Source organism: Maniola jurtina, chromosome 12 (genome assembly GCF_905333055.1).
Source record: "Maniola jurtina chromosome 12, ilManJurt1.1, whole genome shotgun sequence".
NCBI lineage: Eukaryota > Metazoa > Arthropoda > Insecta > Lepidoptera > Nymphalidae > Maniola > Maniola jurtina.
The window spans coordinates 10,400,593-10,416,383 of NC_060040.1; the positions used below are offsets into that span (position 1 = coordinate 10,400,593).

Here is a 15,791-nt window from a genome sequence, read left to right on the forward strand (position 1 = left end):
CAATCTAAGTTAATAACTCAGTTATCATTAAAAAACTCAATCAAGCCATGATGAAAGTTTGCGAGTTGGGACCGACCGTCATGCACGCAAGCAAGAGAAATTGTTACCGCAAATTTTAAACGAGTAAAGTTTGCCTCAGTTGTTGTAACCATCTATTAGACATACCAACTTCCAATTTTAACTTCGGTCGGCAGCCATACTTTTCATGCTTCTGTAGGTTGATTGGATAGTCAGCTCAATTGTCAAGCGGACATGGTGAGTTGGATTGTGTTAGATGCCGCCATTATTGTAATTTGGTTGATAAGTTTTAAGAATATTTGATGAAGTCTTGAGTCCTGACTCATTCAGTCATCTACACACAGCCCAAACTTTAAGATCTAGAAAGTCCTGCACAGAGGTCCCCTTTATGATGTAAGTAAGGCATAATCCCGAATTTTTCGAAATTCTCACGGTATAGAGAATAAAGAGGATTTATATTTTCGCCAAGCAGCGTCGCGCGCAATCGCTAGATATTTCCGTTCCTTCAACTAAGTAAAAAGCTTGCAATAGTAATGGATACGATATTACGGTATATATTATATTGTATACCTACTTTAAACTAATATACTTTAGATATCGGTTCGCCCCTTGAGCTACTGAGGCTTAAACTTAATTATAAATAAATAGGTAGGTTGGTAGTACAACTTGTTGGCACGTGTAGATGTTTCTAAGCGAGTATAATAATTTGCCTCCTAGCTTGCTCCACTGTCCGGTCCCCTCGTGGGGAGGAGTGGGGCCTGACATTGATGCAGGCATGTGTAAGATGAAACTAATCGCTCTCTGGGTTCGTGTGTAATCTCGTTCCTTTTGAATCTTTGTTATACTTTTAACATGCTTTTATGACATTCTAACTACCTAATAGTGTGGCATAGTTATAGTCATCTCTTATCTACGATGCGAGTGTGAGCTCGCGCAGGTATTTTTCCATAAGTATTTTACCATGTACCTATGGTGCCGGTGTAGGGATGTAACCACAGGATGCAACACTCATACTAATGCAATGCTTAAAAAGTACTAAAATAATGCGACGCCTCTTGCGGTTAATTAAGTTCAAGAACGACTATTTAACTGGCGCGGCCTATATTATGTAACAAGGCATATCTTGCATGATCTCAAAAAGTATCTAAGTAACAGTAAATACAAGTTTTGATGTTAGGTATACATATATAATAACATGTAAGTATGTATATGCATATTATACGTATTTTAATTAAATTGTCCAACCTTGTCTCGTACAATAAAACGTTTATGTATAATGTTATTTATTTGTAAACGTAGGATACAATATTTACTCACTAAGTTATACCTAAGCCTAATAAAGTCTGCCAATCCTCACTTGGCCAGCACCGTGGTAGATAATATGGCCTATGCCTTTCTCATTCTGTAATTTCTCATTCTGCTCAATATTGAGCTGGCGATGGGTGGAAATAATAAAATTATACATTGAGGAGCTAGTGAGCAAAGCTGAACGATTACTGATTGTGATTACACATCTTTTTTGGTCCACTGAATAGAAATCTGAAATCATTTCCAAGAAAAACGGCTTAAAAGTAGTATTGGTGTTAACCTACCTATTCTATTTTAGTACCTACCTAGATTTAAGACTGGTTTGAGACTCATTGTCTGTACGGATAACAGAATTCCATGCGGATTCCGTGGTCGATAGAGCGTGACGTTCACGGCTAATCATGCACGGATGAAAGGCAGCCGAGCGAGCGTAACGTCGCGTTTGCGTTTCCATTGTAACTTGTAACACCAATCGGAACCGGTTCGGCCCATTATTGCGCTTTGGTAACAAGAAATCACGAACAGTAAACAAAAAGTAATCTTTAGGTACAGGTACTTAGCTACTAAAAAGTTGTAATAGTTTTTGTTGTGTCTTGTTTTGGGTGCATAACGCAAAACTCCTATAATCTATTTTGCCCTAGCTCACATAAAGGATAAGCAAAGTGGTGAAAACTCGTAAGCGACACGCTTTGACCGTCGTCTTACACATTCTGAAGTTTGGTTTTTCACTGGATTTATGGTTTCATTGGTAGATCGCGCGATGTGCTTGCTACCGTTTCAAAATAACCTAATGACTATGAGTCATTCATTAGACTGTTTTTTTAGGGTTCCGTACCTCAAGAATCCTATGGGGTACTCTCCGTTGACCTAGAATCATGTTTGGTAGGTAGAGGTCTTATAGCAAGAGTACAGGAACAAATCTGAAAACCGTGAATTTATGGTTACATCATTAAAAAAAAATTAAAATGTGTTTCATTTTTCAAAATACGATAACTATACCAAATGGGGCTATAATAGATGAAAGAGCTTTACCTGTACATCCTAAAACAGATTTTTATTTATTTTTATGTATAATAGTTATTGATTTATCGTGTAAAATGTTGGAATAATACCCGAGTACGGAACCCTCAGTGCGCGAGTCTGACTCGCATTTGGCCGGTTTTTTATGTAACAACACGATAAATAAAATGAAATTCTCGATGCCTTTTTTTGTCCTCCGTAACCTCTGTAGGTGATACCATATCCTTACCTACTCTATGCCTCTATGCTCTAGTTCTCTACAGTCTACACATTAGGTAGCTAAGTTGTAAGCCAGCACAAAGTAAATATTGTAGTAATACTGTACAGTTCCGTGCTGACCTAACTACCTATAGGAACTAGGACTCCATTGAGCTTCATCCTAGAACTGTAGGTGGGAAATGCAGTTTCCTTTTAAACGGAAATTAGGCAGAACCTTATGCAAAATAGGACAGCCGCACCAAGTTACCTATTATTTATTTATCTTACAACATATCCTTTATGTTTGTAGGTATTCTTTCCTGTTTTGATATCATATCGGATTAATCGAAGACAAGTATGATTTTTAAATTGTAGTTAGGTTTGATAAGGATTATATTATCAGTTTACTTACACGATCTAAATATATAAGTAAGCTGATACCATTGTCAATATCTTATCTTATCTCGTGATACTGCATTGCTCGTTAAAATATGAAATTTTATCACGTGTTGTTTGTATTTGTATCTCATGAATTCCTTGAACGCATTTAAATTCCATGAATCTATAGGTATAATATTTTTTTTTTTACTTATAAATCATGCCTGAGTGGAATGGTGCTAAGGTATAATAAGAGGTAGGTACGGGCTCTAGGCATTGCCGCGCTGACCAGCCATTTGCACGAAAAATGAGCCGGCCCTTCTGTTACCATACACATTATTATGACGCAGTAGCGCGGTGAAATGGCTTGTATGAATTTTTTAGCACTAAGACTCCATAGCCTCCATAGAGTCTCCAGTCTCCACGGCAATCGGAACAAAATGACGTGACTTGATAAAAGAGGCATAGGTACTTCTTGCGCCGCTCACCGGTTTCGGCCATTTCTGCTGCGGCTCCTGGTCTTCATGTACCCTGATAATATGACACCAAACCGGGGCAATGGATCAAATTGCGTCTAAGATTAGAGTCGGTCCACGTTCCCAGCGTCAAACCATCAGGTCTCTTGCCATCATCGTGACTAATCCTTATCGACTCAATGAACGCAGAAATATCTATGGTGGCAAAACCCCAGCACCAGCGCTCCTTTGGCTTGAGAGTCTGTGTTGAATTCCAAAATCAACCTCTTCGTGAATTCCAAAATCAACTTCTTTCAGCACGATCATTAGATGTGCTCATGACACAGTAGGTAAGTAACATTATTTATTGTTGTATACTGTTCTCAGAAAAAAACTGGACTAATGACTTGAAGATTGCTGCAGACAATTATTTATTATTTTACTATGAACCTACTCCAGCTAGATAGATAGCTTTATTAGCAGCTATTGTGTGATGTAACTTTTCGTCGACTTGGCAAGAGTTTAGCTAAGATTTATCAAGATTTTAGTTTAGATTTCTAGTCTTTGCATTTCAATTACCTAATGCTTTAAACATAATCTAATTTAAAATAAATCTTTATGTAATTTTGCCACGAATTTTAAATTTTTTATGAACTAATAATTCAAATCTCTCAAAATGATCTGAAATTTAAATAAGTTTAAGTTTTTAAGACTAACCTGAGGTTTAATCACGTTTAATAACGTAAATAAAACCCATGCTCCGATGAGCATGAAGGTTTACGTATAATGTGAGACGCATTCTATAAATGTAGTAGGTATTATGCGTGTAGTTATATACGTATTTTAATATGATAACTATTACCATACTCGAACATAATATACGTTACATAATTTAGTTTGGTTTACCAAATAGTTCAATCAAACACTACGTATACAGCTATACTAATTAATTACTATCGCTGAAAGAATATATTAGTTTTACTGAGTTATTTCTGCTTAATTATGTATATATGCTAAGCTTATCAAATTATACTTACATGTAATACGTATATTGTGTATTGGCAGCACGCATGCCTTATTAATATTAATAATAGGAAGGAATGTATTAGAGACGGTGCGCTAATTAATTCATGTTAGATTCCTTTCATTCACTACGAGTAGAGTATGCACCTACAGAGATTAAATACGATCAAGTCACTGAACTCTACAATACAAGATACCTATACCTGTATATACCTATACCAGTGATACCAATACAAGCTGCCTACTTTTTCATTAATGATAAAATAAAGTAAATAGCAAAAAGTGGTAGATACACATTACACATACAACAATATTATTCTCAAAGTAATGTTAGAGACAAGGAAATTGAACTATCTCACGATAAGAGAAGGAAAATCATGGAAATATGATGGACAACAATGAAATCACATTATAAGTATTACTCCCAATTATTATTATTTACGAAATTTTAACTATGCAGTTAAAAGCTAGATTATTAGTTACTTTATGATTTGATGCGTAAATGCTAATGATACGTAAATTAAGCCCGTATGGAATGTTGAAGAATAGAGAGCGGCACTTCGTCGGTGTATTGTTTACCGGATCGGAACAAAAACTAAAATATAACTGTGTCTTTTGTCACATGGAATATTATATGGATATCAATCGCAATTTAAGAGGGCTCTCTCCGTCACTCGCTTCATACAAACGTAGTTCCAATTTCATTTGAATATTAAGCAACCAAAGTACATGAAATGCAGACATATTCTAGAAACTAATATCTATGTCTGTGGTTTTCCAGATTTCTGTTAAAATATTCGGTTTCAAAGTTACGCGGTCTTAAAAATTTACATACAAATCTTTGAGCCTCTGTAATTTTAAAACTACATATTTTTAGAAAAATCTAAAACACCACAGACACAGATATTAGTTTCTAGAATATGTCTGCAAAATTTCATGGACTTTGGTTGCTTAATATTCAAATGAAATTGGAACTACGATTGTATGAAGCAAGTGACGGAGAGAGCCCTGTTAAGTTCCTGTCTACAGACTCTATACGTAATCTCTGTGAGTGAATAAGTTTTTAATGCAGATGCTTTACCAGCTTATCTACTTTTATGGATACAATATAACATGTAAGACTTGCATACTAATTATTTATTGATGTGGTTAATAATAAATTACCATAACATGTTATTCATGATCTCTAGTACGTACCTATGATGTTATAAAATGGCGTAATGAGATTTTTGCTTCTTACCTTGAAAGTTGTTTACTGTATGATGCATCTCATAATCATAAGCATTACGTTTAGGTATGTGTCTTGCATTCACCTGTGCGGTAAGTAATTTGACGAGGCTAAATAAATCACGATATTCTTGTCTTCGATGCTTTGGAGTGAAATAACTTATAGTGCGTTTATTCTATAACTAGAGGATGCCCGCGGCTTCACCCGCGTGGATTACGGTTTTTTAAAATCCCGTAGGACCTCTTTGATTTTCCGGGATAAAAAGTAGTCTATGTCCTTCCCCGGGATGTATCCCATGTCTGTACCAAATTTCATCAAAATCGGTTCAGCGGTTGGGCCGTGAAAGCGTAGCAGACAGACAGACAGACACACTTTCGCATTTATAATATTAGTATGGATAATAATCGATGCCCAGAGGGACGCAGCAGGCTCGAATTTTGATATAAAAATTATATTGCTTGTCTCTAGAATTTTCACCTCAGTGTAATTTGATTGTTTTTTATAAAACTAGGTCAATGGGCGAATTTAACGCCATTAGGTCTTTTTTTTTTTCATTTGATCCAGAGTAGCGACTAGCGAGCGACGTAAGATCCAATACTAAAATTGCCTTAGTTTGTTCGATTTAGCTCAGGTATGTTATTATCTGAAATATAGGTACTCAAGTAAATAATAAGCTATACATAACAGCGATTGAGCTATTTATTTCAAAAGGCTACGTATAATGGTTGAGTTACACTACTTGCTAGGAACATAATCTTACTTGTTTCAGTAAATAATCACATGTTATTACTGGCGTTCTTTCCCCGTGCCACCTTAATTGTATGTTTGCCACAATACCGGTAGCAGTTGCTATATCTTTTATGGCGTTCTCCATTGTACATTACCACTGCAGGGAACACAAAAGCCCAATTTATGTCCTCCCGAGTCGGTTTACATGGATGCTATTCCCTCTTGTATCAACACGTTTAACAAGCGGTTTATGTAAGACTAGATTATAACCTTCGTTCGCATGTACTTCACAAATTTAAAATCTCTATTTAAATTCTTTCTTAGCGGGTATCTACGTCATAATAATATTACTTATTACTTACCTCAATAGCTCAACCAGTAAAGGAGTGGACTGAAAACCGAAAGGTCGACGGTTCAAACCCCGCCCGTTGCACTATTTGTTGTACCTACTCCTAGCACAAGCCTGACGCTTAGTTGGAGAGGAAAGGGGAATATTAGTCATTTAACATGGCTAATATTCTTTAAAAAAAAAATAGCTAGCTGCATGCCAAATTTCAGCCCGATCCGTATAGTTTGAGCTGTGCGTTGACAGATCAGTCAGTCAGTCAGTTAGTTAGTCATCTTTTCCTTTTATAGGTTTTTTTTAGGTTTATTTAGACTAGTTGACTGACCTCCACACTGTGTAGAGTGGGAAGCCATTGATCTCACAGGCCAACGTAATGCAAGATAGCGGCAATCTGGTTTAAAAATCTATATCAGATACGCGTTCTGATAAATAGGGGGATGAGTGCATTGTGCGCCCGTAAAACCTTTTCCATTACTCGCCTGCTAAGTAACTCGGTATATAAACTCGCTAAAACTTTATTTTAGGACTTAATTTTATTACTTCAAAAGGCTTTGTTTTAAGTTTCTTGACCAAGAATTTGTACGAGAATTTAATGTTAAAGTTTTAGAGGATTAGTGCGAAATTTATTCTTTGAACTTTCGGAATGAACTTGAGAGTTGGCTTTTAGTTTTATCTCGGACATTTTATGCTATATCCAGCCATTAGTTAACTTAATGGTTGCCTCGTGTTAAGTTTTGTCGAAAATACTGAATTTAAACGGAAATGGAGTTAATTTACAGTACATGTTTGTTTAACAAACTTATGTAGTGCGGGGTTTGTTTATGTTTTAACGGAACAATATCCCTATGGGGAGGTAGGTAACTGGGTACTCACCAAAATGTATTGTTTTGAGAAACAGTTAGTAGACCCCTGGGGCGGCCGTCCGTAATACAATACGTGCATAGTTTGAGGTGGTTTGAGCAACGTACAAAGGTAAGGATTTCTTGGAAAATAGTATGCATTTTAGGATTGCCTCTTTCTCGACGCAGGCATTATTATTATTTATTCTCTGAGAGTTACAAGAGAAGTACTGTATCCAAGGGACTATAATTCTGCTTATCATTATCAAAAAATATCCAAAACAAAACTGGTTAAGTAGTATCTAGTATTTATCTACACATATTGCACCAAACATTTGTGCTAGGCAGTCAAATATAGGCGGTTCCGTTATGCAATGTACATATTGAATCTGTTAGCAATGATATCAAGTGAGGACGAGGGATCCGCCGAGTCTGTGAAAGGAAATTGAATGATATGTAGTAGGTAGTAGGTAGCTATCTACTTACTGGATCGCTTCCTGGTTACGTACCAAATCAGATTGAGATAAATATAAGGTTTGATGCAACAAATACGCCAACGTTAAACGTGAGGGCTAAACAATTTTGCGAGTGAAATGTGAATGTTATTCATACGCTCGTTTCCTGGTTACTTTCTTATACCTACCTAAAGTCTACGTAGCGATAGTGGAAATACATAGGATGTAATAAAAACTGTCTGTTTTATTTCACACTAAAAGAATTGGTAACTATACGGTTTAGTAATCTTTTAAATTAATAAGTTTTAATCATGCTGGTTTAATTATGTACCTACCTAATTCTTTTCATCACTAATGAACAAAGCACATTGACGTAGGTGCAGATATCGTACGTCAATGGTGGAGTATTTTGTCGATGGCGTTTATAAAAATATAATCGATAGAGTAATAGTAATAGGTACGCCTATTCAATTCACCTGTAATACTCTAAATTGTTTTATCGATCAATCATTAATCTTATAATTTGCTTTTAATGCTTTATCGTTGAATAACTCATGAGAATTTTCACTAGATATCAACAATAGTTGTAAAGAGAAATAACATCACGATACGACTCATCAATCGTTGATTGGATTCCATTACAAAACAATGAGAGCGCAACGTTGGCATTGCACGAATCGCATCATTATGTCACGTGAAGCAAAAAAAGTCCCAGACCTCCAGCCACCGACATCTATTGTACCTACCTACCTATATAGACGTCGTCGGTGCCTTCAGCGGGCAAAAATCGGGACCGTTTGATATTAAATACCTCGTTATACGAGTTACATTACCTTGCATTATGGTAGAGTTATATTATACACTAGCTGATGCCCGCAGCTTCGCCCGCGTGGATTGGTCAGATCCCCTGCAGCATCAGGATTGAGGAGTTGGAATCCAAATTTTTTATGAAACAATGTCGCAAAGTTCCTCTATCGATTAAAAAAGAAATGACGCAAATCGGTTCAGAAATCTCGGAGATTTCGGTGAACATAGGTAGAAAAACACAACTCCCTTCTTGAAAGTCGGTTAAAAAAGTAGCCTATGTTACACCCCGGTCAATCCTCTACTTGTATGTGAAAATCCCGTTAAAATCGGTTCGGCCGTTCCGAAGATTAGCCTTTTCAAACAGACAGACAGACAGACAGACAGACAAAAATTTTAAAAACGTGTGATTCAGTTATGGTATCGTTCAAATAACCATATGACCTTAATATGTGGTAGTTATTTCGAAATTACAGACAGACACTCCAATTTTATTTATTAGTATAGATTCCTCGTGTATTATGACATCACTCTCTGACTTCAGTGTAGATACCAGAAAAGGTCGCCATTCCAACACTTTGGGACCCCAGTCCCCAACGTCTATCGGCATGTCGAACTAAGTGGCCTGCCCATTAGTGCCATAATACTTCTCTTACGGATCTCCTCATTGCATTTGATCACTAAAGAAACTCCAATCATAGCTACCAGTTAGTGTGGAGTACCAGGAAATGTAAGGAGAGCCGTAGAACTCCACAGTAACTGACCATAAGTAGAAAAGAATTCGCAAGCCAGTCATAATGAAAAAAAAAAAAACAAAACATCGTACGAACAGAAACGTTCCCTAGGTACGGCCAACTCGTGTTCCACAACTTCGTTATAATCACGAGGTAATCTCACCAAATAGAATAACCGAGCAAAATAAACAGTAAAAGCCTCGGGTGTTGCGTAATTTTGCTGACTCACCGAGACCGAACCGTGATGAACGTAGGGTTACCACAAGACAAAGCCTAGTACAGCTGTTAGCCGACAAGAAATATTGTGCATCGACTTTTAGAAAGAGCAATCGGCTTCGTAGAGCGTTGTCTCTGTCACTCATTCCTATGTGACTTCTTGTCGATCTCAACGACGACGGAGACAATGCTCTACGAAACCACCACTTTTTCTTAAGGTTGATGTACAATACTTCCTGCCGGGTACTAGGGCAAAAATTCAGGACATACAGTCCTGAATTTTCGCCTTACACAAATTTAGTATTTTCTTCACATATACTCACATGTCTGGAAATCACGAAAAGTATCTGGTTAAATATTTAGGGGAATTTAATTTTTCAAATCGGGATGTGGTCAGGAATTATTATATTCTGGTCACTAAGGGAGATACCACATGTGGTGACCCTAGCTGTGCCCATCAGAGCGTATCTGTTACACAAAATTCAGGCGAACTAGCGATTACGATTGCGTAATCTTTCGGATTACCCGGTGAAAATGGTTTGACCGTGAAAAATTGTGCTTAAGGGCACGAGAACGTTTTGTTTTTATTGAGGTTTTTTGTACGTTGACAAACTTTATTATCGGAAGTCGATTTACGACAGACCCGAAAAAGAGAAAGCCATGCACCTCAATGAGTGTAATCAAAACTAATTTGACTTAAGTCGAGTATTTTTGGTGAAATATGTATACCGAAGTTTTACAAAAGGACATAAGTCATTAAACTTTGCATAACTAAATTATTTCAAGATATTTTTGCTGTCAAAAATAATATTTATATAAAATAATAATAATATATAATATTATTTAACTAAAACTGAGACTAAACGAGAGTTGAAACTTGTAATTTTACCGTGCTTTGAGAAGAACTCACAACAAACTTAGCCGCGACGTCCCTGTCCTAGAAATACCTATGTATGTATTATGCATCTTTGTCCTAGTTTTACAAGTATGACGAAAAACCTTAGCAAAATGAGCAAGTAAATTGGTATAATAGCGCAATCCCTTATGTAACTGAATTACTGGAGACATCACGCCCATTATCATTATATCATTCGCAGATAGCATCCGTACAGGCAGTCGTCTACACAGTTATATATATCTTAATCCATCTTCATTTGCTGATAGGCTTTCTATTATTTTTAATACAATCATGTATGCCGCTGTGATTCATGCATGACTACCTTTGTTTTTATTATAAGTCTTTACAGACTCGTTTTATATTACAGCTTATGTTTAAATTGTATCTATATTATCCAGAAGCATTTTTGAACTTATTATTAAGTAAATTTTGATATTTTTTAATTTTATACTTAAAATTATTATTAAAAAAATCTATATTTTAGGAATATTTTCATCTTATACTCCAACAGGCTGGTAAGCTTTTCCATATCCATAATTTGACAAAAGACTGGCAATCGACCCCGTTTACTTTCAGCATCGGTCTAAATGTCTTATTTATTAATTTTACTGCATGAATGTTTCATACAATACCTCGATAATGCCTTAAAAGCCTCGATAACTCAACGGTGAAAGGAGCAGACTGAATGTTGAACCCAAATGTTGCCGGTTCATACCCCACCCGTTGCACTATTGCCGTTTATGCTTATTGGAGGGAAAAGGGGTGATAGACTTTGCTCATATTCTTTAAAAAAATACAAGAATTGGTAGCTAAACAATTTGTATATTTAACACAAAATGTTTAAAAAATCTTACAAAGAAACGTTGAATAATTTACGAGTACAATGCTTTTTACGGCTTCTATCTGGCTTTTACGTAAATCATTTCCGTGTCGCCTAACCACATCTAATAGGAATGGAGCTACAGTACAGTCTGTCTGCTGCTAAACATAATATAGCTAGACGTAGGGTTTAGGGTTGCCAGATAATAGGAAAACAATGGGATTGGGAAACATTATCCAATTTCAATCATCAAAATTTCACAGTCATTTGTGCTCTTGATGTTGTAACTTGTAAGTAATCAGCTACCCACTGTGCAGGTATAAAGGTCGGAGGCCTTTTAACGAGACGCCAAATATATGTAATCGGTATATCGCCCACTGCGCAAGTTTAAGTTCGGAGACCTTATGACGTGACACCAACTTTAGCTTACATGAATAAACTACCAGGAGCGCATAGGAGCATAAGAGGCTAGGCTTAGGAACTATATAAATTATCATTCAACATTTATGCACTAGAGAATAAAAGGCAGTCTTAGTCCGCTTATACTGGGCATAAATACAGTGAATAATTTTACTTCAATCTATTTTCCTGCAATATTTATCAAGAGAAGCTAAGGAGTTTTGACGAAATAATATTTTGCCTAAACTCATAAGCTTTTCTTGATAACATAGATTTCGATAACATAGATTCTTGACAACCAAGATTTTATGGTTTGGATTTTAAGGTAATATGAGTTTAGATAAAGTAGTGTATGAAACTCTACATAATTAGGTATTAAAACACACGTGTGATACTGTTAAAAAACTCGCCTGCGGCTCGTTTTTTAAACTCACACTCATGTTTTAATACCAATCATTATGCAACCGTTTCATAAACTATTATTTTGTTTATCAAGATATTTAGAGTTTCTATTATATCGTGTTTGGTATCACTAGTTTTTCGACTTTGTTCATCAATATATTGAGATTTGTTATTATTTCCTATTTGGTATCCCTAGATATAGGGCAGGGGAGAGCGGAGCTAGCTGCTAGGTCAACGTACCGGATACGTCTGGCACACACATGCACATAGGTGTAAACGTGTGCTGTAACATTGACATAAATACAGACGTCTGCATTGTACGCTACTATGTAATACTCCTCTTAATACCTTGCGACGTTACTTACGTGGGGTTAGGTTATTGCTTCCTTTGTATGGTGTCATAAAGGATGTCTTACATTTGAAACTGGCTTTTACTAGCTACCTCATATTGTTTTAATCTTCTCTGTGTGTTTGATCATAACGTCATCTATACAAAGCCCTTTCACCTTTACCATGTTCATTTTTACCAATAAACTATAAAGGTAGGAAACTACTACAGTAAAATGTGTTTAAAAAAACTTCTCTTTCAATAAAGTTGTGTCACGCGTCAAAAGACGTATCAAAAACAGGTACTTTCGTATTTACCTAAGTGGGTGAATAGGTATTCTTTGTCAGGCCCTTTCATTTGCTTAATTCGTTTCGATGAACGACGGGGATTTACTTTAGATAATACGGTTATTAGTATGTATTAGCAATCACCAATCACTAATCACCGCCAAATAAAATAAGTTTAGTCCAATCTGTAATTCATTCTGATACTTATCAGAGTGATTAATTACATTATTTTATCAATCGCCGAGCAAATCACCGAGAATAATCAATATTAATATTTACTATTAATTTTAAAGATAACTTGCAACTTAGAGACGGATATTATACTTATAATTACTTTTCAGCCCGGAAAATCGTAGTTTCTACCGGATTTTTAAAAACCAAAATTCACGGGACGAAGTCACGGGCATCATCTAGATTCTAGTTAATAATTAAGCAATAACAGTGGATAAACTCGTTCTTTACTGCCTTTCTATATACAGTCAATTATTACCGCAAAACCTCAATAAACATTAGATTCAATATCGCAAATACAAGGCAAGTAACGTGTATGATAATGTGGGTCATAATATTAAAGCTAACCAACCATTAAGATTTGACAGGAATGTCCTGCGTAACCTTGTTCTAATCTATGTATTTGTGGCGGCTCACATTTGTGGATATTCAAAACATAGAAAAATCTATATCGATCGACTACAGATTTGGAGTTTTGAGCTCTTTAACACCGGAATTCATAGTCAACAATGATAAACGATTCCAACAGCACAATGTCATATAAAGGTCTGAATCGTCCTCTAAAGAAGTCCCTATCTTGACTATGAATTCCGGTGTAAAATGTTGAAGCGTAAATTACTTATCTAATAATGATTAGACAGTCTCTTTATCTGTCTACAAATTCTAAATGTAAGAGTGTCGATATAGCCGAGTCGTGCTGAAACCTATATCTATATTAACTTTGCTCATAAATCTTGCCTCAACGACACTGGTGTACAATCACCTGTACCTATGTAATACGCACAAGATGGGTCATTCTTAACAAAAATAATGTTCTATGAACCTATCAAAATTAAAAGATGAAGAAGGCTATCAAGTTATTGCAAAATTTCATGATTCATATGTCAACGGGAAATACGCTATAGGTTTTAAAGCCTATAGCGTTCTTCGCGTATTCCCAAGACCCGTGTCTTGACAGATAGACAGATAACGAAGTGATCCTATATTAACGGTTCCTTTTTATCTTTTGAGATATAGCACCCTAAAAATTCAGAAAAGTAATTCCAAGGGAAGTCTTTACAAAAGTAGTAAAGTTGGACACCTTGGTAATGCGAATGTTTACGTGCTCACGAGGTCATACCGTACATAACTAACAATCTAGTGTAATTGCACTATTTATGGGCATTGCATTCTTGTACTGAATAATGTTACGTTTGCGAGAACCGATAAATCTTCGCGTGTATGTATTCGTTATGCTTGTTTCTCCACTTTAGCGAACAAACATTTAAGATGGCGTACATGCGTACATAGCAATAAATAAAGATGAATTACCATTAATGGTATATAGGAATGATGAATGTGATCTAATTCTATAAATAATTTATTAGGCGTAACTGTTTAAGTAGCTGTCGTCATTCGTCATGTTAGTAGGTATAGAAATCTGAATTACAAGTGTTATTTAGATTTGTACTGGTGGCTAGGTAACGGAGATTCGTCAAAATATAGCAGACCTATTGCCTACTTGTCATATTTTCTATTTACCTACTTTAGGTTTCTTTTTGGATATTATCACTTTTTGTAAGTAATTAAAAGAAGGGAAACTGACGTACCGAATTTAATTGGGGTAAAATAAAATGTAAAAAATAAACCAACATAACTATGCCGCTAACTCTCCAAACCTTTTTGCAAAACCTATTATTATCCGTCTCATATTATTATGTCGGGCAGGCACCATTAGCTATTTGTAGAAACCCCAGTAGAAAGGGAAGGGTCTCTAAAAATAAAATTTGTGGTTTTAGGGAATCCCGAGCATGTAAAATATGAAACGAAGACTTTGAATTTTTTTACCCTTTATGTAAAAATGTTAGTCAAGTAGTCAAGTCAATTCATGTAAAGTGTTATTTTCCGTTTGCAGGAATGGGATTCGTGTCTAGCGGGTTCAGAAGCAGGAGTGGACCCAGCGACGCTGTCAGCGTTGACCGCAGAAGCAGCTGAATGGCGGACCATACAGGACGGCCAGCGGATCCTCACCACCACGCCTTCAGTCCTGGGCGGCTGTCGAGCTCAAGTGTACAGAGTCGCTGGCGCTACTCAGTGGTACACGGCCGTCATTGTTGGTGTCAATGAGCATACTGGTGTAAGTTTGACCCTTATTTTCAATTTATTACCAGGCATGCCGCATTATCGCATATTCTTACTCCGGGAACAGCTTTTATACATGGCGCGACGCGGTTGCGAAAGCGTTGTTCCAGAGAAGTCTTTAAAAGATAATTTTGTATACTTATCAAACCGGTAAATAATAATCTAACTTGAAATATTTATCTTATGTGGAAGTGGTCTTGAGTAAAGCACCTTTCAAAACGGTCTTCAAAATGTCCAATTAATTTAGTTAGTTACGACAGAGTTACACGCTTTCTGGGTTTGTTCAATATAATCCTGGGTCTACATTATTTATCATTTCCCAAAGGAACGGTCGAACGCTAATTAAGCCCGACGTAACATGAATCTCGATAGTTGATACATAAGTAAGATAATATTTGCAATTAATTCCTAGGAAGCTGTGCGAAAAGGGCTGACGTTAAAGGCTCGAAGTACGCTCGGCTAACTGTATGGACATTCTACAAGATAACGCCGAAGCGGGAAGCTCTGGGCGAAACGGGTTTGGTGTATTGAACGCGGCGGCATCCAGTAACGAT

At 36.3% G+C, this 15,791-nt stretch overlaps 1 protein-coding gene across 2 annotated transcripts in view; it reads left to right on the top strand.

The window, feature by feature from the left end:
• The window catches only part of LOC123870212 (probable JmjC domain-containing histone demethylation protein 2C), a 216,098-nt gene that overhangs the window by 46,605 nt on the left and 153,702 nt on the right, over positions 1-15,791 (top strand). For both annotated transcript variants that reach the window (XM_045913418.1, XM_045913419.1), the window contains exon 4: positions 15,011-15,232. In XM_045913418.1, the coding sequence (XP_045769374.1) occupies positions 15,011-15,232 (222 nt within the window). The remainder of the gene's footprint in view (positions 1-15,010; positions 15,233-15,791) is intronic.